The sequence below is a fragment of the Meriones unguiculatus genome, chromosome 12 (genome assembly GCF_030254825.1).
Source record: "Meriones unguiculatus strain TT.TT164.6M chromosome 12, Bangor_MerUng_6.1, whole genome shotgun sequence".
NCBI classification, from domain to species: domain Eukaryota; kingdom Metazoa; phylum Chordata; class Mammalia; order Rodentia; family Muridae; genus Meriones; species Meriones unguiculatus.
The window spans coordinates 2,893,251-2,914,344 of NC_083360.1; the positions used below are offsets into that span (position 1 = coordinate 2,893,251).

The window sequence follows — 21,094 nt, forward strand, 5'->3', positions numbered from 1 at the left end:
CCTGTGGTATATATACAAGATTAGAGTCTCACAACAGTGTGATGCAGCCATGATCATTCAGGCCTTTACAGCCATTGAAGCAGGACATTCTCCCCAAGCATGGTTGGCTACCATAAAAAGCTAAAATGTTACGCTCAGGATGCGAGGCTAAGCACTGCACTCAGGGTCAGCCGCTTTGGACCCAGAGAAGAGCATGTCTGGTTGCATGTGGGTTGATGCCCCAGGTCCCACCTCTGAGAAAAAGGTATCAGACGGGTCTGATGCTCTTTGGGTGGATGACACCTAAATGAACATCGGTACAAAGTCCCAATTTATTTCTAATATCAGAGATCAGACCTCTACTCTTGCCTGATGCGTCTAAAACAAAAAGGGGGAACTGTAGAGAGCTGCGGAATGCTGTGCCTTAAAGATGGAGCTGGTTTCCGCCTTCCACCTTCCCGATGGTGAGTGCTCTCTGTCATGAACAATTCCACATTTGGCTAAGGCTGAGGATCTGGCTTGCTTCCATGTATGTGGACCTATCTGCATTGCCCACGTGGCACGCCTGGGTTGGCTACCCAGAGGCTATTTAAGCTGTGGGCTGGCTTTCCCCAGGGTCCGAGGATTGTTCAAGGTTCCTGAATAAACTGCATTGAAAAAAAAATTAAAAGTAAAAATGTTACTATCAAAAAAAAAAAAATAGGACTTCCTTAAATAAAAAAAAAAAAAAAAAGAGCCAGCCCCTGAGTTCATGTCAGAGACAGCTCCTATTCCCATTACTCAGCTCTTGTACACTGAGCTGCCATGGGCTACAACTGTGCAGGGGTTTTAGATTATCTCTATACATGGTCCTTGGTTGGAGTATCAGTCTCACAGAAGACCCATGTGCCCATATTTTTTGGTTCTGTTGCTCTCCTTGTGGAGCTCCTGTCTCCTCCAGGTCTTTCTGTCTCCCCATTATTTCATAAGATTTCCTGCACTCTGCCCAAAGTTTGGTTATGAGTCTCAGCATCTGCTTTGATACCCTGCTAGGTAAAGTCTTTCAGAGGTCCTCTATGGTAGGCTCCTGTCCTGTTCCCTGTTTTCTCCCTCTTCTGATTTCCTTCCACTTTGTGCCATTTTGCATGAAAATTGAGCATCTTACCCAGGGTCCTCCTTATTGATTAGCTTCTTTCTGTGTACAGATTTTAGTATCATTATCCTACATTATATGTCTAATATCCACTTATAAGTGAGTGTTATTCTTAGTGGTAGGTCTTTTGATTTTGGTTGCTGCAGGCCGATCTTTGTCTTTGAGATCTACTTACCTTTGGAACGTGTCTTTTTGTTTGGAGCTGAAACATCTCAGATTCAAAGAAAATGGACAGAAACTATAGCCAAGGTATTTAAATTTTATATTCTCTTAAGTCCAGGGAAGATATTTAACTTGTGTTCTGTAGTTGACTTTCAAAGGTTCATAAACATTTTAGTTATAATTTTAGGAAAAAAGTTTTTCAAGTTTTCAAAGTTGGCCATTACGAAAGGATAAAAGCAGACTTTCTACGGCCTGAAACAGACAAGAAATTTATGTAGAACTTTTTCAAAAATGGTTTTTACAAGCTAATTCCGTATTTATGATTATTGAGGTAGTCTTCATATTTTAAGGTCATTTTTTACTCCATGCCTTCTTACGGATATGTTACTTACCCTAATGTACACGAGGAAAGGATCAGACCCAGAGCTCACATGGGAGCCTGACCTTTCCAAAGATTTCACAAACTAAGAAGGAAAATTTCTTGCTTTCTGTGCATACTAAGAATAGAAAGCATATGGTGCTGGTGTTGAAAGACATACATTAACCATTTGCTTTAAATCTCATAGTTTTTAACTAATTTTTTGAGTTTGGTATTTACTTAGGAGTCTTTGGGAGGGTAGGATTGGGAGGGAAAGATTGAAGGGGCTACGGCTAGGATACAAGTGAATGACCTGTGATTAAAAACAAACAAACAAACAAATAAATAGATAAACAGATAAATAATTAGATGAATAAATAAATAAAAAGGAGTCTTTAAAATAGGTAAACAAAGGTGACTTTTCTAGTTTTCCTCTATCTGTAGATAGGGAAGGGCTTTCCTATTTTCACTGTCTTTCTTACTCTTCTGTATTTGTTTTAACAGCATTTTGTTCCCTTTGTTGCTGAAAACTTAACAGAAGCTGACTATGATTTGATTGGTCAACTCTTCTACAAAGACTGCCATGCCCTGGACCAGTGGAGAAAAGGCTGGTTTGCTATGGACAAGTCTAGTTTGTACTTTTGCCTTCAAACTCAAGAAGCTCAGGAAGACAGGATGCACCTTCGAAGACTGCAGGAGCTAAGTAAGGGGATCCCTGCCCCTCTTGGACAGCGCTCACCATTGCATGCGGTGATGCCGGCTTCACCGGGAGTTTGGAGGCTTCTCCCCAGACGTGTGTCTAGGTTATATTAAGTGTGTATCTGTGCATATTTGAACACTAAAGAGAAACATTCTTTTGTCTCTGCAGCAGTCAGCACGATGGTTCAAAATGGGGAAAAATTAGATGTGTTACTCTTGGTAGAGAAAGGGAGGTAAGTGCTTTTTTTGTCATTTCCCCCCATTTCTCAGTACTTAGGGAGCAGTATATTTTGGTTAAATTCTCAAGGGAGAAACCAGTAGTTTAAAATTTGAGAAAATCTTATTTATATAAACTGTGTTAGGCTTTCATCTAGACAGTTTACAGCAAAAAAAAAAAAAAAAAAAAAAGAAAGAAAGAAAAGAAAAAAGAAAAACAATTTTTTCATATGTCTTATAGTAAGGTATCATGATTGATGTTAACTCTGTAGACCTGGGGCATTGTTATTTAGGTATATGATAGGAGTTTGATGGCTGTAGTGGTATTTTTAGCGTCTACAAATGGCCTACACTACAAGTGGCCTTTGTATATGTCTATTTAATAACTATGACTTGACTTCTTGAAGATGTATAGTTTTAAATGAACTGTTAATTAAGCATCTACTAGGCATCAGGAAAGAATGGCTTGACCTGTTGAGGATAGAGTGATGCAAAAATAGACAAGCTCTCTACCCTCATATGGCATGTGTCCCAAAGTCTGTACTTTAGTGGAAGAAATTATAAAAATCAACAACAGAACCCCCAAACACACACACGCAAAAGAAGACATATGCTTTATCCTTGCCAATCGGTTATTAATCCTGTGAAGAAAAATAACCAAATTAATGAAAAAGAGTGAATAAGAATCGTGTTCTGTGCCAGTGAGGGTAAGAGCACCAAGGAATGGATGTGTGCATAAAGTGAAGAGGCCTGTGATCTAGAACATGAGACACTGTGTCCAGACACGCAGGCACTGATCGTTGAAGATCCCCTTAGAAGGCTGAGCTTGGTGTGCTAAAGGTGTGCTGTTTCACCGAGGCAGCGAGGCTGAGCGAGTGAGAGAATCCCTGGTAATACAGGGGCCTTGCAGGAATAGTATATGAAGAATATATATGTATACACACATACACACATTATTCTAAGCATGATGGTAAGTGACTCAAACTCCAAAATGGAGTGATCCCATTTATATTTTTATTTATTTATTATTTTTTTATTCAGTTTGCATCATGGTTGTAGCCTCATCGCTCCTCCCCTCACAGTCCCACCCTGTCTCTCTCCCTCCTCACTTCCCCCTCCCCCATGCCTATTCTTCAGAAAAGGGAGCTCCCTTTCCCATCCACCCCAGCTCATCCAGTTGCACCAGGACTGAGCTTGTCCTCTTTCCCTGTGGCCTGGCAAGGCCACCCCGCCAGGGGAAGTGATCAAAAGCTGCTGCGCAAGTTCTTGCCCGATGCAGCCCCACTTCTCTTACTAGAGGACCCACATGAGGCCTATGCTGCCCATCTGCTCCCTCTTTGAAGGGTGCCTAGGTCCATTTATGCATGGTGATTGGCCAATGCTTCAGTCTCAGCAAATCCTTCTGTCTCAGCAAATCCTTCTGGGCCCTGGTTAGTTGGCCCTGTTTAACTCTTCTTGTGGAGCTCCTGTCACCTCCAGATCCTGTTGTCTTTCCTCCCACTTTTCCACAAGACTCCCTAAGCATTGCCCGATGTTTGTCTAGAAGTCTTAGCATCTGTTTTGAGGCACTGCTGGGTAGAGTCTCTCAAAGGACAACTCTGACAGACTCCTGTCTGCAAGCTTAGCAGAGTATCGTTCATAGTGTCAGAGGTTGGCTCTCTCCCATCGGGTGGGTCTTTGGTTTGGGCCAGGCATTGTTTGGCCATTCCCTCAGTCTCTGCTCTTTCTGATATTTTTAAAGAAATCTTCCACTCTGACTCCTGATGAATGACTCTGGGGATAGGAGTAATGTTCAGTTAGAGTTTTGTCGCAGAGTTAAGCAAGCGATTGTTTACCTGAGAATCTAAGTGTTGGTGAGTGGTTAGATGGATCAAGAAAGAATATGACGTGCGCATAGTAGATTGGTGTTCTACTCAAGGATGGCTCCAGAGTTTTGACTGCAACAATGACTTGAATTACGGTGCTGTTTTTGAGATGGCAGTACATACAGAGTAGAGACTGCCGTAGTTGATTAGGAACTCATCTGAGGATGTAGTGACATGGAGGTGTCAGACAGACAGCAAGATGAAAAGTAACAAATAATGGAAGAATTAGAGTAAATGAAATATGGTGATGCATGCATGATAACTCCATTTTCCTTGACCCCTCTTGATGAGTTGCCATTTTAAACCACAGACCTTTTAAAAGTGAGTGCATTTAACATAGCTCAGAGATGTCTGGAGGATGATGAAATTAGAGAGTAGGATATTTTACATAGCAATGCAATATGTGAACAGTTTCATTTAGGATGCTCTGTACCAGTATAAATATGAGAAAAGACCAGAAGAGAGAGGGGTTAAAGACAGAAGGGGCAAGCATGGGGCAGTTATCCCCAGCTGAGACCCTATGAGGAGTGGTGATGAGTGAGGTGGGACACTGAGCCCATTCACCCTGGTAGTAGGATGTTCCTGTGTGAACGGGACATAAAGGTATTCTGGGCTTTTATCCTGGGTGTCTGCATGACAAGTGTGCACTTGTTCAGCTCTCTCATGGCTGGCTTGTTAATTATTGCCGTAACTATTGAAAAGCTGTTTTAATGCTATGCCAAAATAAGAGAATTTCATCACTTTATGTACGTTTTCATCTCCTTTGGTCTGCTATACCTTTGGTAAATAATGACTGTAAGCTAAGTTAAAGTTCACTTGCCTGATAAAATTGTTACTTTGGAAATAAAACAACTTCCAGTTACTCGTGTTGATTTTATGTGGAGATAATGTGACTACGCCAGGGTCAGTAAAACCAGCCAGCTACAAGTTCTAACCTTCAGGGTTTGTTGTTGTTATTAACAGTTTTAGTCAGAGAAATTAATCATTAAATAAAGCTTAATGAATTATTTCATATATTCCCTGTTCCTTCCTACCTTTGGTTACAAGGTGTATAAATTCTCTAATGTTTCTTAGTGGCACGGGGGGAAAATTATTTCCTCAACTGAAAAACTTCATAAATCGATAATCACCCACTACATATATTCCCTACTTAAATATATATTTTTGTCTTCCTGATAATTTTCTCTGTATGCATAGCATGAGTGTGTTTAGAGAGAAGAATATTGCAATAATATTTTCCACACACAGAACAAGTTTGCTCTAAAAGGCTCTAAGCAGAAGGTATACCAGATGGCCTCCCTTTAATGTGTATTCTTTGTGTTCTTTAAAAATTACTATTTTGGAAAATAAAGCTTTCGTGATCACACTTAAGGGTTTCTGCTGTGCTGGCTGGTGCTGTTACTGGGACATAAAATCTATGTCCTCTGCGGTGCCTTGTTGGAAGTTCTTTGTGTGTAAAGGTAATCGTGGTTTGATTAGACTTTGTAAGTTAGTGAATATACAGACTAAGAAGGCATAGGCATTTTCCTAGACAGTTGATCCTACCTCCACTTGACTGAAATACTCAGTGGATTACAACACCTTTTCCTCAAGGTTAGAAACCGTCTGGGCTCTCTAACCCACACTTTCTGTTCATGTCTTTCACATAAGCCACCTTCTTCACTGCCTCTTGTTCCAGCACTGCATGCATGCTTGTCAAATATACCTGTCACTGAGCCTTTGCTGAACGGCCTTCGGTTATATTAAACAAAGGAAGTATCTCAGCTGTGTTATTAGAAACGGGACTGACGGTGACATGTTTCCTGAGTTTTTGTTTCCAGTCCCCTGGCTGACTGGGAAAGCACATTGCACTTGGTGACTCCCAAGGCTGACTGCATTTTGGTTTTAATTGCAAACCCCAGACATAATGAATCTAACACTGGGGAAAAAAACACCATGTCAATATGTTCCACAAATTTGAAACTAAGTACTTTGCTCAGTTTGGGAGATTAGTACCCTAAATTCAAGATCCTTATTTTCTATTAAATTATTCTGTATGTTCTTCCTTTCCCAGTTGGAATTGTGCTTTATGGGAGAGGTTATGTTAGTGATCCTCCTGAGGCTAAATTATCTTAAAGTGGTTTCTAAATTGTGCATGTAATTGCAAATTAAACAGTAGCCCATTGCCCAAAATACCAGCTTGACTGCTTTTGCAAAATTTGTGATTTAATTCTTAGTAATGACTTCATCTGAATTTTGCACAAAAAAGCAAACAAACAAAAACAGAGATTCTTTTTCCTTCATCACACCTACAGATTTATTTTACTTAGAAAACGATTGCTCTGTTGTAAATTTAAATGCTTCATAGTAAAGAAAATTTAAATGGAGTATGGTATTATAAAAGATGGGTCTTGAGCATAAATTGTATTTGTTTCAACAGTTTGCTTTTATTTAGAAGCATCTCCATATACCAGCATGTAACGTTATGGAGAAAATATGGGTGTAATGGTTCAAGGCTGTACTCCCAATACTTGAAAAGCTGAGGCAGGAGGACTGTGGTGAATTTAAGGCCATCCTGGGCTACAGAGTGAGATTCTGTCTCAAAAAGCATAAATAAGTTATGAAGTCTATTAATAAATGAATGGTTGAAGAGAAAAGTGTAGAAAATAATGAGACTCTCTCTTTCCAGGGTGTAAGTGGGCAGGATGATCTCTCCTCCAAAGAAAAAGTACGTTGTACTAGAACTTGAATTCCAAGAGAGTACCATGGGGGAACTGAGATTCCAAGGCTTTGAAGAGTCAGATGCTGTGGGATTAGAGAACTTGTGTGAAATAGGAACATATGTGCTCCAAGTAGGATTTAACCTCAAGAACTTGAAGACAAAATCTGGTCCAGGACTTTGAAAAGATAGGAAAATGGCATATTGCATTTCCAGTTAAATTAATTTGTAAGAATTTCAGGACCTTTTCAAGAATGCAGAAAGCATCCTTAAAGAACATTTTAAAAGTTATTGTTAAATGTGAGGATGTGAATTCATTCTGCAGTCAGTGAAATATCAACAAAGCTTTGAGCAGACTTGTAACATTTTTTTTCTCATATTGCACATACAAGCATTTGTCTGATAGTGTGAGAGATGAGAGTGGAAAACGAGCTTTATTATCCTTAAGGAATCAGGTGGCTTGAGGCTGTTTACTGAGCTCTAGGCTTCAGCATAGGCAATCTATTTATAATAATCTTTCCTGCTTTATTATTCTTGATGTTGCCACCTCTACATCTGCATATTCTCTTAATAATTAGCAGTTTCGTTTTTCTTACTGAAATTCTATCTCTGTGTCCCAATTTCTTATCTAACTCAGGAGGGAAAAAAGTCTCTAAACTAAAATGAAGATGTGAGGGTCACACTGCTAAATGCAGTGTGCCAGACACCTGTTCTGTCATCATGGAATCACTCACATGGCCTGCACATGCTGTTCCTCTTTAAATAACTAGAAAAGTGGACAGAATAGAGAGAGCAACTGTTTTCAGATTTTGTAACAGTTGGTGTTTCTGGAAAATGATTGCAGAAAGAAAAGAATCAACTGAGGTGAGACTTTAGGTAGTCCTGGCTTTCTCAGACACTTATAGAACAAAGAAGGGGAAACCCAGACACAATGTGGCACATTTCCAAGATGGGAGTCCCACAAGCCTGGGTTCAGGTGAGTTTCAAAGCAGAAAGATAAATGTGAAGTTCTGAAGTCTTTGTAGGAGGGGTTTGTTGTTTTGTTTTGCTGCTCTTGTTGGGTTTGTTTATCTATGAAAGTGTGCATTTATTTTTGTATCCTTTCCTCAGGACCTGCTTGCAGGAGGAATGTCCAAGAGGTCAGGCAGAAACACCTCCAGGAGTATGACTAATCAAATAACCTTTGGGGCATATATAGTAGTGGAGCATGTTCCAATTCTTATCTGCCCTGGTTAGAACATGTGGTTACATATGCTGGACATTTAGTAAGGACCCATACAAGACAGTGTCCGAGTGTGAGGCCTAATTCAGCCTTAGACCTTAATGGATGTTTTGTTTTTACTTTAAGCCTAAAATAGATCCTCAAAAATCCAGTAGCTTAACAAATACTTTAGTTCTCTGGGTTGAACAGGATGTGATGGGAAGGCATCCCAATCTCACTCAGAGTGTTCATGCTGTTTAATGTTCAGGTCAAATCATGAGTGGTGTTTTAAAAAGTAATAACCAGTTCATAGATCTATCAAAAAAATAAAAGCTAGTATAATTAGCAAATACTGCAAAATTAATGTTTACACATTATAAATATATCCTGAGATGTCAGAGAACACATATACTATTATAAATGTTTAGTTGAGGGAAAATTGTAGCACAGTCCAGTCTGGAACTTATTCTTTTCATCCTCAGCTTCCTAAGTGTTGAGATTGCAGTATACGCTAGATGTATACACAGATGGGGCAAATGTAACTTCTAGAACTCAAAAAACACAGTATTTGAAAAGATATATTAAGTACAAATGTGGGTTCTTGGGCTGAGAATCTGTCTCAGTGATATAGCAATCGCTAACATGCCGGCAAGCCACGTGCTTGATCCACATACTGAAAAGGAAAAAAACATATAAATAAAGTCAAGAAAGTCATTTTTTTGCTTTCTCTAAGTAGAAGAAAGAACAGCAAATAAACATTACTATTGGCAATGGTGAGAAGAAACTTTACTGTGGGTCATTTTATTCTTTAAAATAAGATGGAATTTTATGGACAATTTTATACTAATTTTATACTTAAAATACAATTAAATAGTTCAGATAACATGAACTAGGCAATCATGTTCAGTATGAAAAACAAACTTGATAAAGTATAAATAATGGAATGACAATTGAAATACAGTTGCAAATCTTGGAACTATAGGTAAAAATAAAATCTGTAATACTTTTTTTCAAATTTACAATCTTAAATGTGGGCTTGATGATTCACCTCTGTTGTCTTTACATTTTGGGGCCAAAACAGGAAGATTATAAATTAGAGGCGAGCCTAGATTATATATTACATTCTACCCAATCCTTGTCTTGAACCTTTTCTATAGCTGGCAATTTAGAAATTTTGTTACTTAAACAAGCTTATTAAGGAAAAAGAAAAAAATATCAGTAAGGCAGTGGTGGTTCCTATCCTTATTCCCAGAACTTGGGAGTCAGAGGCAGGCAGTTCTCATGAGTTTGAGGCCAGCCTGGTCTACAGAGTAAGTTCTAGGACAGCCGGGGATACACAGAGAAACCGTTTCTGTGTCAAAAAACTGAAGGAATAAATGTTTGGTGAATGGAAAACTTAAGATTCTAAAACAGCAGTAAGAGGGTTGGTTAGGTATGATATATAAAATCAACACTCATTTTGGAGAGTAATTTAGCTCAATTATGTTTGTGTATGTATGTTTGGTGTACATATGTATTTGTGTGTATGCGAGCACACGTGTGTGCATGACACATGCATGGGTTTTCTGGTGTGTGTGGAGGACAGAACCTTGGATGTCTTTCTTTCTCCCTCTCCACTTTATTTGCTGAGGCAGGTTCTGAGGCTTAGCCTGGAACTGCAAGATTTGACTAGCCTATCGAACCAGTTTGCCGAGTGATCCTACACAGCTACTTCTTCAGTGTTAGGTGGGCCACCACCCTAACTGTCTTCTCATGGGTGCTAAACTTGCCACACCTGTGTGGCAAACACTGTGTTCACTGAGCCACTTCCCAAGGACAGATTAGTTTTTTAAATAAAGTAAATGTATACTTATTCTATATTCTAGTGAGTTAGCTTCAGCATGTTTACTCAAAAGAGATCACAACATATAGTCATAACAGCACAAAGGTTCAAATCACCGCAGGTTCTAAAATTAAAAAGTGAGAAGAGACTAGGTGTTCTCTAATGAGTGTATGTTCAAAGTGTGATGGACAGTTATACATAGAATACTAATTAATTAAATACTATTAATTAATTCTGAATATATCTGTATTAACAACATAACTGAACCTTAAGAATAGTTTGCTGAATAAATGAAAAAAGATGCAAAAGAGTAACAGCATTGCCTTTCATTTGTAGGAAATGATAGAACTAGTAGGATAATACATAGTGACAGAGAACTGACCAGATTTTCCTTAATGATGGATATAAGAAAGGATTCACTGCAAAGAATTATGCAGGAGTTTTTAAATGATGGAAATGTTTTATGTATTGGTCTTGGTAGCAGTCACATGGGAATAAGCATCCGTAAACCTGTTTTGAGCACACAATTAAAGTGAGTGCGTTATAAACTAATGAGCCAATGTCACTCACAGTAAAATGCCTCATCTTTTCCCATTAGAAACAAAAAGCCTGCAGTGGTGATTATCATATTCTTCCTTGAGCTTGTTTAAGAAGTAGGAAGGAAATCTCGGTGAGCATTACCAAAGATGTCTTAGAGCCATACCGACGGCAGATACAGAACACTCTCCAAGATAGGATACATGCTTCTCTCCGCTTCCTGTCTGCCCATCTCTGTGTCTCCCACTTGAAGGCAGGACATTTTCTCTGGAGAACCAGCCACCTTTGAACTCACAAGTCTGTCTGCTTCTGTTTCCTGAAAACTGGGATTAAAGGCTTACACAAGCACACCCAGTTTTGATTCTCCTTTCATAGGGAGAAATAGATCCCACTGTGTTCCAATAGACCAAGCTCCAGGTCCCTTCCAGTAAGGCCTTTGATCCAGCTTCTTCAAGAAACTATGTTTCCTGATCTTGTCATAAGACTAGGAAGCTACATTAATGTCACACCTACAACAAGCATGTACTAGAATTGAAGACCGAGAGTTTAGATTTTCGTTGCTCAAGTACAGGATCATGAACTAGGTTGTGGCTGGCAGTATTAGAAGTGAGTTATTGGCAGTTGGTGGTTGCTTCAGAAGAGTCAGTTCTCTTCAGAGACAGGGACCCTGACAGGCTGGCCATCTCCAGTAGATGGCCCTGTAGCCATGCTCGTATGGGCAGCCCTGAGTAGACTGGGTGAGTTTGAATAAAAGCACATATAGTTGGGAGGAAAAAGTGAGGGGAGGGGCAAGGGCAGGAGGGGGGTAGGTGGGAAATTGTGGGAGAGGACAAAGAGATGATTAGATTAAAGCAGATTATGTGATTTTGTGGAATTTTTAAAATTAAAAACCCAGAGGCTATTTAAGCTGTGGGCTGGCTTTCCCTAGGGTCCGAGGATTGTTCAAGGTTCCTGAATAAACTGCATTGAAAAAAAAAAAAAAAGTTAGATTCCCAGCCCTTCCTATCCTTGGGCCTCAGAAAAATATCTTCTGTGTTTTATTGTGCTTTTCATAAATGAAGAGCTTGGCAGGCAAGCTCTTTCTGGCTCAAAGCTCAGTGCAAAATGCAGGTGACAGGCTTCAGAAGTCTGTCCATGTGACTGGCCTTCAGGGATGAGTACATACTTTGATTTATATCATTTGTTTTTATAGCTTTTTAGAACAGAGATGTACAAGAAGAAAGAGACAAAATATTTATGAGTGTTTTAATTTATGTCAGTTTGATGTTCTGGAAAATATGATAGAATTTATATATGGATATAATGATATATTCTCTGTTCTATATATGCGTTATCCAGATGTATAGGATAATATATTCCAAGTCAGTTGACCTTTCCCAAATTAGGCATATCTAAGCCTATGTTTATGTTCAGATGCTCTAGCAAATGTGCTTACTGCTATGCACACACATGCATGATGGAAGGACAGAAACAGATTTTTCTTTTTTGCCTTCACTTCAGATTATATGCTTGTGACAGCGTTTTGTGCTTGGAAATCTTTGTATTTGTCAAACGTCTGTATTGCATGTTAAATTTCTTGGTACGTATCAATGTCACTTCAGAATATTTATGCACTTTATGAAATGCTGTATTTGTCTGGTTGCTTACACTTCATCCATGTCTTCAGTGTTTGAAGACATCTGACATTGCTGTTTGTATATCTGTACATGTACATGTGTAGATAGGTATGTTGTCTATATGTATATACACATCTATACATGTAGATCTATTTTGTTAGACTGGTTTATGCATAATGTCCCGGCATTATATGTTGTTTTTAATGATTGGTGAGCATATTTCTGCTGAGGAGCTGGGTTTTCACTTTTTGTAAATGCTTAGGCTAGTCTCTGTTTAAATCATATTTATGGTATATGGTATTAGCTTCTCAACTTTATTTATTTACAGATAAGTTTGTTTTCTATGCAGTCTGATTTACTGAGTGTCTGTCACAAGAGATTTTAGGTTCCTTTCAGTTGACAAGGCTCAACTGACTCTAAACACTAATTCATTTCTATATTGCAATTTTAAGAGAATTTTATGTATTTGTCCTGGGACTTAGCTTCTAGACTTTATTGAGCTGCCTTAATTAATAATAACAAATTAAACGTTTTTATATGACTGATTTATTTTTGGAAAATTGCCAATGATAATATATAAATCTGCTGTAGCTAGAGTTCATCAAAAGTAAGTTTTTCCTATATTGAATACAGAAGTGAATGTTTACTTGAAATTCTTTCAAAATATGAAACGATGTTTACTAACTGTGGAAAATACAAGGTTGGTCATCATTAGCACAGAAAATGTCTCAGGATATTTGGTGTGTTTAGAGTTTAAAAAGCATCAGAATGGAAGGCTGTTGAATGGATAGAATTAACTGTTAGCCATCCCTTGGGCTGCTGTAGACGATATGTTCTAAGATTCACTGTGTGACAAGTTGACACAGGAGGTAACTTGTCATTACTTGTTTTACCCCTCACTAGTTCACAGGCAGGCAGCTAACCTTCTAGTGTGGGGATTTCCTCTGACTAGAAGGAAGTTCAGAGTTTGAGGTACAGTTAGTGACGGGGTTATACTGGTCTTAAAGGACGACTACTACATTTTGGGTTTGTATCACTTGCTACTGGAATACACATCCATTGGGTTTTCCAGGGTTTTACGTTAGATTGTCAACTAAATTATGAAGTAAAAATCTATTTAAATAAAAATCAGAAAAAGTTACTATATTTATCTATATACATATTATAAATTTATTATATATATTTTTTCTGAGTTAAGAAAAACAGGATTTTAACTAGGAGCACATATGCAAGGGCTTGCTGTTTCTGAAAATAATGTGCTTTGATATTTCATGTAGACACACACTCAGAGGTAGGACGCTTTGGATGATATAAAATAAATGGAAAAGCTACAGCATTGCAGAACTATTGGACCATTTGTCAGAATTCTTCAAAGAGAAAATTATAAAATCTGTGGGTCTGGGCAGTTGTGGTAGAGTGGAAAATAAAAGCAATAGATGAAGGTGTCAGAAAGCAAGAGCCAAAGATTAAAAGCGCAAATGTTAGTAAAAAGTTCTAGCAACTTCAGCATTGTATTAGAGTGCTGTTGTTGGCTTTGTCTTCCAGGAAGAGCACTGCAAGGAGAGAAATAAAAAAATAAAAATAAATAAATAAAAAAGGAAAGGATAGTAGATTTTCTTTCTTTTTTTTTTTAAGTCACTGTCAGTGTTGTTCAGAAATGTGAAAGATTTCATTCCTCCTCACTGACTCCCTCAAGACTTCATCAGTTTGTTCTTCTGTTACTGTTGCTGAATCCGAAGTATCCAGCTCATATCTGAAAAACAAGACTGAGTAGTGCTCTGAGCAGTGGTTCTCAACCTTCGTAACACTGTGACCCATTAATATAGTTTCTCAGGTTGTGGTGGACCCCAGTCCTAAAATTATTCTTATTGCTACTTCACAACTGCAGTTTTGCTACTGTTGTGAATTGTAATGTAAATATCTGATTCACAGACGTTTGATCTGTGATCCTGTGAAGAAGGGTCAGGGTTACAGCCCACTGCTTTTTGGTAACAACTGCTTTTGGGTAAATGTACTTGGGGTATATTAGTATTTAATGTTTTAAATTTTGTTGTGAAGATAACATTTTTCCAAGTGTTATATGGAATGTTTACTGGTTTATGAAAACATATACCAGCTGATATGCGAAACAGGCCTTGGGCAGAGACCAAAGTACCTTTCTTGCTTGTCAGCGCAAAGGTCGGCATCTGACCAGTCAGTCGCACAGCAGATGGTAGAAGGAGAGGAAAAAGCGACTGTTGATTAAGGGGGACCGTGGTGCATAGTGGGGGTTACCAGAGAGCACCTGGGAGGCCCACCTGGGTTTAGTCATTCCACAGGAGTGGGCTTCCATGTGGCCAAAGATGAGATGTTACAAGGTTGCAGTGGAAAACTCAGGCCAAGTCAGAAAGACCCTTCATTTAGAAAACCAAAGTATTAAAAATGTGACCATTACCCAGAGCTAGTGTCATTAGCCTCATCTTGTTGAAGTAATACTCTGGTAACAGTGAGGAATAGAACCCTGAAAGAGGACATCAAAAAATAATTCTGTCAGGGGTTTTGATGACCTCAAAAGAAAAGAGGAAACTTCTGAAGTATCATAGAAGACCAATGGACAAAGTGAGTGTTTCAGATTATAGAAATCAAAAAACTATGAAACTTGTATGGAAGTGATTGGGAGGAAATATGAAGTAGAGTAATGAATTGAAGAGTCATTTTGGAGTAGGGTAAGTTGAGACTGAGTTCCCAGGACAGTTGGTTATGACAACAGTGAAAAGTTGCAGAGTCCCGCCCCAGTGTTGAAGGGCTCCAAATGCAGTGCTTCTTGGCAGCACGCTTTTGGGCATAAATAGAATATCTGCTGGGTGCTCAGTTGTGTGCTGTTACCATCAGTTCCCCGAGAAGCTGTAACAGGAAGCATAGTGCAGCTAAGTCTCAAGTTTGGAATACCTGTTTACAGTCCCGCCTTGTATTTAGTTCCGACTTCCTAGAGCCTCATCTTGCTATGTAATTGCTGCCAGCTGGGAACGCCCTGTTTACCATTAGCTTATCTTGAATTTGTGATCCTCCTGCCCGCCCCCTTCCTCTCCCAAGGGCTGGGGCTACAGACATGAGCCTCCAGATCTAGCTTTACAATTGCCCTTGATTTTAGCAAGGTCGCTCACTGAGGCCCGTTGTAGCCTGGAGATCGATCTGGAGTTAGGAGTCACTAGGGTGTGTGGGGATGATGAAAGCATTACCCTAATGACAGGACAGTGGACCATTCCTAGTCTATAGAGTCACTGAGGAAGTGAGATTGGGGGTAGATGTGACTGACCTCAATGAATGGAAATCTGAAAAGAAAAGGCAAGTCACATTTGTTTTGTTTCTTCCCGTTTCTTAAACACAATGAAATCAACAATTATAAAATATTTTTTCTTAGCCAGGGACATTTTTGAAGGCACTGATGATGTTTGCCACAGTTATTTAAAGATGGAACAGGAGAGCTAAGGAATTGGAAGAGAAAGACTGTAGAGCTTCCTCTGTGCTATGTGACCTTAACAGAGACCAGAGGGACAGAGAGAAACCCAGTGGGGTGGAAAGTAAAGGAAAAGTTTCTTGTTTTGTTTTCTTTTTTTTTTATGTATGAGATATGATCACATATATGTAGATTTTAGGGTAATCTATGTTGAAAATAATTTTAGGAAAAGAAAAATTATAATTTGAAGTGCTTTTTGAACTTCACAGAACGCTGTACATCCATGGGCATACCAAGTTGGATTTCACAGTCTGGCACACTGCAATTGAAAAAGCAGCAGGTACAGATGGTAACGCATTGCAAGATCAGCAGCTCTGCAAAAACGACGTCCCCATCATTGTGAACAGCTGCATAGCATTTGTTACACAGTATGGTAAGTCTTACAGAGGGTTTGTTCAACTCCTAGAATGCGGGGTATCATTCTTACAGCTTCTAAGTGGTACCTCCATTGGAACGAATTAGTGCCTTTCCCTTTGTAAGTACACCAGTGAAAACTGAAATCTCGGTCACTGCTCAGCTGTCCCCATTCCTTCTCCAGCAACACTCATGACACTGGTAAAACTTCCCCACCATTACCTTGCTTCATCCTGTCCATGAAAATGCTATGTAACCCGTTAAATAAAATAGTAAAAAATGTACATAAAATGGTATTTATTATCATTTATTACAGCTAATTCAGTTTGTATCCCAGCTGTGGCCCCTTTCTCAGCCCCTCCAAATCCCACCTCTGCTCCCTCTTCTACCCCTATGCCCCTGATAGGAGAGTCCACTAAGAGGGGAGGTCCTCCTCTCCTTCTGTTTGACCCTAGCTTATAAGGTCTCATCAGGACTGGCAGCATTATCTTCCTCTTTGGCCTGGCAAGGCTGTACCCACCTAGGGGTAGGTGGTTAGAAAGCCTGTCACTGAGTTCATGCCAGAGAAAGCCCCTGGTCGCCTGATTATGGAGCCCACTAGAGTGTATCGGCTACATCTGAGCCTGGGTTTTATGTCCTCTCCATGCATTGTCCTTGGTTGGGGTATCAGTCTCTGCAGGGGTCCCAAGGCTCAGGGTTTTTTTTTTTTTTTTTTTTTTTTTTGGCTCTGTTGGTCATCTTTTGGAGCTCCTTTCCCCTCCAGGTCTTTCTGTCTCCCCCTTCTTTCATAAGACTCCTGTACATGAAATTTGCAGGCAGATGGTGGGAACTAGAAAAGGTCATCTTGAGTGAGGTAATCCAGAATGCAGAAAGACACACTTGGGTATAAACTCACTTATAAGTGGATACAAGACAGACGTATAATATAGGATAAACATACTAAAATCTATAGTCCTGAAGAAAGCTAAACAACAAGGAGGACACTAGGGAAGATGCTCAATCCTCATTAGAAGGACAAATATGATAGACATTAGAAGCAGGAGAAGAGAGGGAGGAGGACAGAAGGTGACCTGAAAGGTGTACTGGGGAAGTATTAAAGCAGAGGCTGAGACTCACAGACAGACTTGGGCCAGCGTTTAAGGACTATTTTTAATGTTAAAAGTTCTAGAACAAAGCAAAGAGTAGCTGACCACGCATAAGTATGGTTTGTAGAAATGGTGAGCATGGGATAATATACAAAATCATGTACTTTCCGTTAGCAAGCACAACGTACCTGTGTGTTTAGTTCATTCATAAGGCCATTGGGCAGAAGTGCATATCACATAATTTTATGTGATTGGGTTGGTTTTCAAAATTTACCTGGAAAATAACCTTTATCTTCATATGTATTTTCAAATTATTGGGAATTTTCAATTACCTTTTAGTTCCATACATCAGTCATATTTCTAAAAGATAGAAAGTATTTAAATTATATGGTTCTGGGTTCACATCTAGAACCTTATGCACATTAGGCTAGTGCTCTACTGCTTGCATGTATATATACATAAACGTGTGTGTATATTTATATATGTATATAATTTATATATGTATGTGTATATACTTATACTCAGACTTGCATTTTGAATATAATGTATTTCCATCTTTCAAATGATGGAAAATCCCATTTATGTAAGAAAAAATGTGGAAAGGAATAAAACAATAGATCTAGTAATTCTGAAGTATTAACTTTTTAATTATCTTAATATTATAGGTGTTTGGAATGTTTTAAGTTGAAAAGGGGACATAAGTAGTGAGAAAGACATAGTAAAATATTGTGTTGTTAAGAAACAAGCAGACAGAGTGAACAGTTCACTGGGATCTCATATTCTACATATGAAGCTGACGAAATGATAGATGATGTTGTGTAGAAATAAGCACTCTGATAGAACATCGTTTTCAGAGGTTAAATTGGCAGTATGTGCACTTACTCTTTTGGTAAGAGTGTCGTGTTAAGTATTTTGCGTCAATTGTAGTCCAAGTATGCGTTTTTCATTATCTATTGTCTGTGCTGCATGCATACTGAGACCTTTCACATAATCATATATGCAGGCCTTGCTATAGGGATTTCTCTGCCACCGTGGTGCATGTACCTGTTTCTTATCACCTGTAGTCCTGTTTGAGTACTGGAAATGGTTGTCTCCATGTTCTGTGCTCATCCACGTTAGCGTGGCTGCATTTCACAGGGTTACGTGAGAGTGCATACGGCGTTAGCAAGGGCATAAACTCACAGGGAACGTTCACATCATGTTAGTTTCATAGTGGCCTCGCATCTTTTTAAGCTGACAAATAACTGCAATAACCTGGGTAGTTCCGGTGTAACCAATTGAATGTTTCTTTGGGAAGATCAGAAGTTTCCCTGTGGTGTTTCTTTGAATTTAAGATTATTAAGAAGTAGATTGTTTCAAATGTATCTCATATATGTGTGTGTGTTGTTTATTTATCACACTCTCAGCTTCTCCTCCCTTCTCTCCTCCTAGTCCCTTCATCTCCCATCCCCTAACCTCCATCCACCTTTTTCCCGTCTATCCCCAGAAAAGGGGAGGCCTTACATGGCCATTAACCAACTCCCGTATATGAAGTCACTGCAAGACTAGGCTCATCCTCTTCCACTGTGACTACACAGGGCAGCCCAGTTAGGGGAGAGGGATCCAAAGGCCACAGTCAGGGAGAACTCCCGCTTAGGAGTCCCACATGAAGACCTAGCTGCACATCTGCTACATGTGTGCAGAGGACCCACATCTGCCCAGTGCATTCTCTGGCTGGTGGTTCAGTCTCTGTGGGTCCCCATGGACACAGATTATTTGACGGTAGGTGTCCTTACCCCTCTGTCTCCCTCAGTCCTTTCTTCCCCTCTTCCACAGTCTCTCCAAGCTCCACTCAGTGTTTGGCTGTGGGTCTCTACATCAGCTTCCAACAGTTACTGGGTGGAGACACACTGACGACATTTATGCGGCCCCTGTCTGCCAGGTGTGGATGGCCAGGTCAGGCGCCGCATCCCCCACTGCTAGGAGTTTTCTCTAGGATGACCCGCGCAGATTCCCAGGAGTTTCCATCCCTAGCTCATCCCAGGGATGGTCCCCCGTCCAGTTGTCTGTCAGTTCTCTCGCCTTCTGTCTCCCCACCCCATCCTCCCTGTTCCTGTCCACACACCATGCCCCACCCAGTCCCCTTCTTCCATTCTCCCCACTCCCCAAGTCCTTGGCCCATGTCTAATCCATTTCTCCTGCTCAGTGAGATTGCACCGTGGCCCCTTGGTCCCTCCTTGTTATTTGGCTTCTTTGAGTCTGTGATTGAAGCCTGGTTAGCCTATACTTCATGAATAGTATCCACTTATAAGTTGATCCAGCCATACCACTCCTAGACATATATCCAAAAGATGTTCAAATACACAACAAGGACATTTGTTAGCATGTTTGTAGCAGATTTATTCGTAATAGCCAGAACCTGGAAACAACCCAAATGTGCCTCAATGGAGGAATGGATACAGAAATTGAGGTACATTTTCACAATGGAATACTACTCAGCAATTAAAACCCAGGAAATCATGAATTTTTCAGGCAAATGCTAACAAATAGAAAAGATCATCTTGAGTGAGGTAACCCTGAAGCAGAAAGACACAATTGGTATATACTCACTTATAAGTGGTTATTAGACATGTAATAAACAATAAACATACTAAAATCTGTACACCTAAAGAAGCTAAGCAAGAAGGAGGACCCTGGGTAAGATGCTTAATCCTCATTCAGAAAGACAAACAAGATAGACATCAGAAGAGGGAGAAAACAGGAAACAGGACAGGATCCTACCACAGAAGGCCTCTGAAAGACTCTACCCAGCAGGGTATCGAAGCAGATGTTGGTACTCATAGTCAAACTTTGGGCAGAATGCAGGGAATCTTATGAAAGAAGGGGGAGATAGAAAGACCTAAAGGGAACAGGAGCTCCACAAGGAGAGCAACAGCACCAAAAAATCTTGGCACAGGGGTCTTTTCTGAGACTGATACTCCAACCAAGGACCATGCATGGAGATAACCTAGAACCCTTGCAATGTTGTAGCCCATGGCAGCTCAGTATCCAAGAGAGTTCCCTAATAATGGGAACAGGGACTGTCTCTGACATGAGCTCAGTGGCTAGCTCTTTGATCACCTCCCCCTGAAGGGGGAGCAGCCTTATCAGGCCACAGAAGAAGACAATGCAACCAGTCCTGATGAGACTTGATAGTCTAGGGTCAGATGGAAGGGGAGGAGGACCTTCCCTGACAGTGGACTTGGGGAGGGGCTTGAGAACAGAAAAGGGAGGGAGGGTGGGATTTGGAGGAGTCGAGGGAGGGGGCTACAGTGGGGATACAAAGTGAATAAATTGCAATAAATAAAAAGTAAAATTAAAAAAAAAGAAAAATAAAAACACTGGTCATATTCATCCTATCTGGGACAATAACATAGAATGATTTTTCTTTTCCTGCAAAGATTTCCATTGGGCCAAAACGGGTCTGCACTGTGGCTCAGTTTCTTTCTATGTTGATCCTACCTGTCCCTATCTCTCATGAAGATTTATCTCCAACAAATATCTAATAAAAATACTGCATGAAAAATATAAAAAAGTAGTAAAAATGGTCATCTTACCAAAAGCAATCTACTGATTCAATGCAATACCCATCGAAATTCCAATAACTTATATGTAAGAACTTTATAATTAATGGAAAGTATATTAACTTCTGAATTAAAGTAAAAAAAAGCCAATAAAAATTATATTTTTAGCAGAATATGGGATAAAACCTTTATGTTCTACTCACTAACATAAAGATTTGATAGAAACTTAGAGTACTGCAGAGAACTCAAATATATGCCTCAATATCCATAGTAGCAATTACTTTAAATATTATAGATTTGGATTAACATATAAAGGGCAATTCTTTGAGCTC

At 39.6% G+C, this 21,094-nt stretch overlaps 1 protein-coding gene across 4 annotated transcripts in view; it reads left to right on the forward strand.

Annotated features, from left to right (window-relative positions):
• Positions 1-21,094, forward strand: part of Arap2 (ArfGAP with RhoGAP domain, ankyrin repeat and PH domain 2) — a 208,289-nt gene that overhangs the window by 134,015 nt on the left and 53,180 nt on the right. For all 4 annotated transcript variants that reach the window (XM_060365295.1, XM_021658054.2, XM_021658056.2 and 1 more), the window contains exons 17-20: positions 1,258-1,360; positions 2,136-2,334; positions 2,500-2,563; positions 15,991-16,154. In XM_060365295.1, the coding sequence (XP_060221278.1) occupies positions 1,258-1,360; positions 2,136-2,334; positions 2,500-2,563; positions 15,991-16,154 (530 nt within the window). The remainder of the gene's footprint in view (positions 1-1,257; positions 1,361-2,135; positions 2,335-2,499; positions 2,564-15,990; positions 16,155-21,094) is intronic.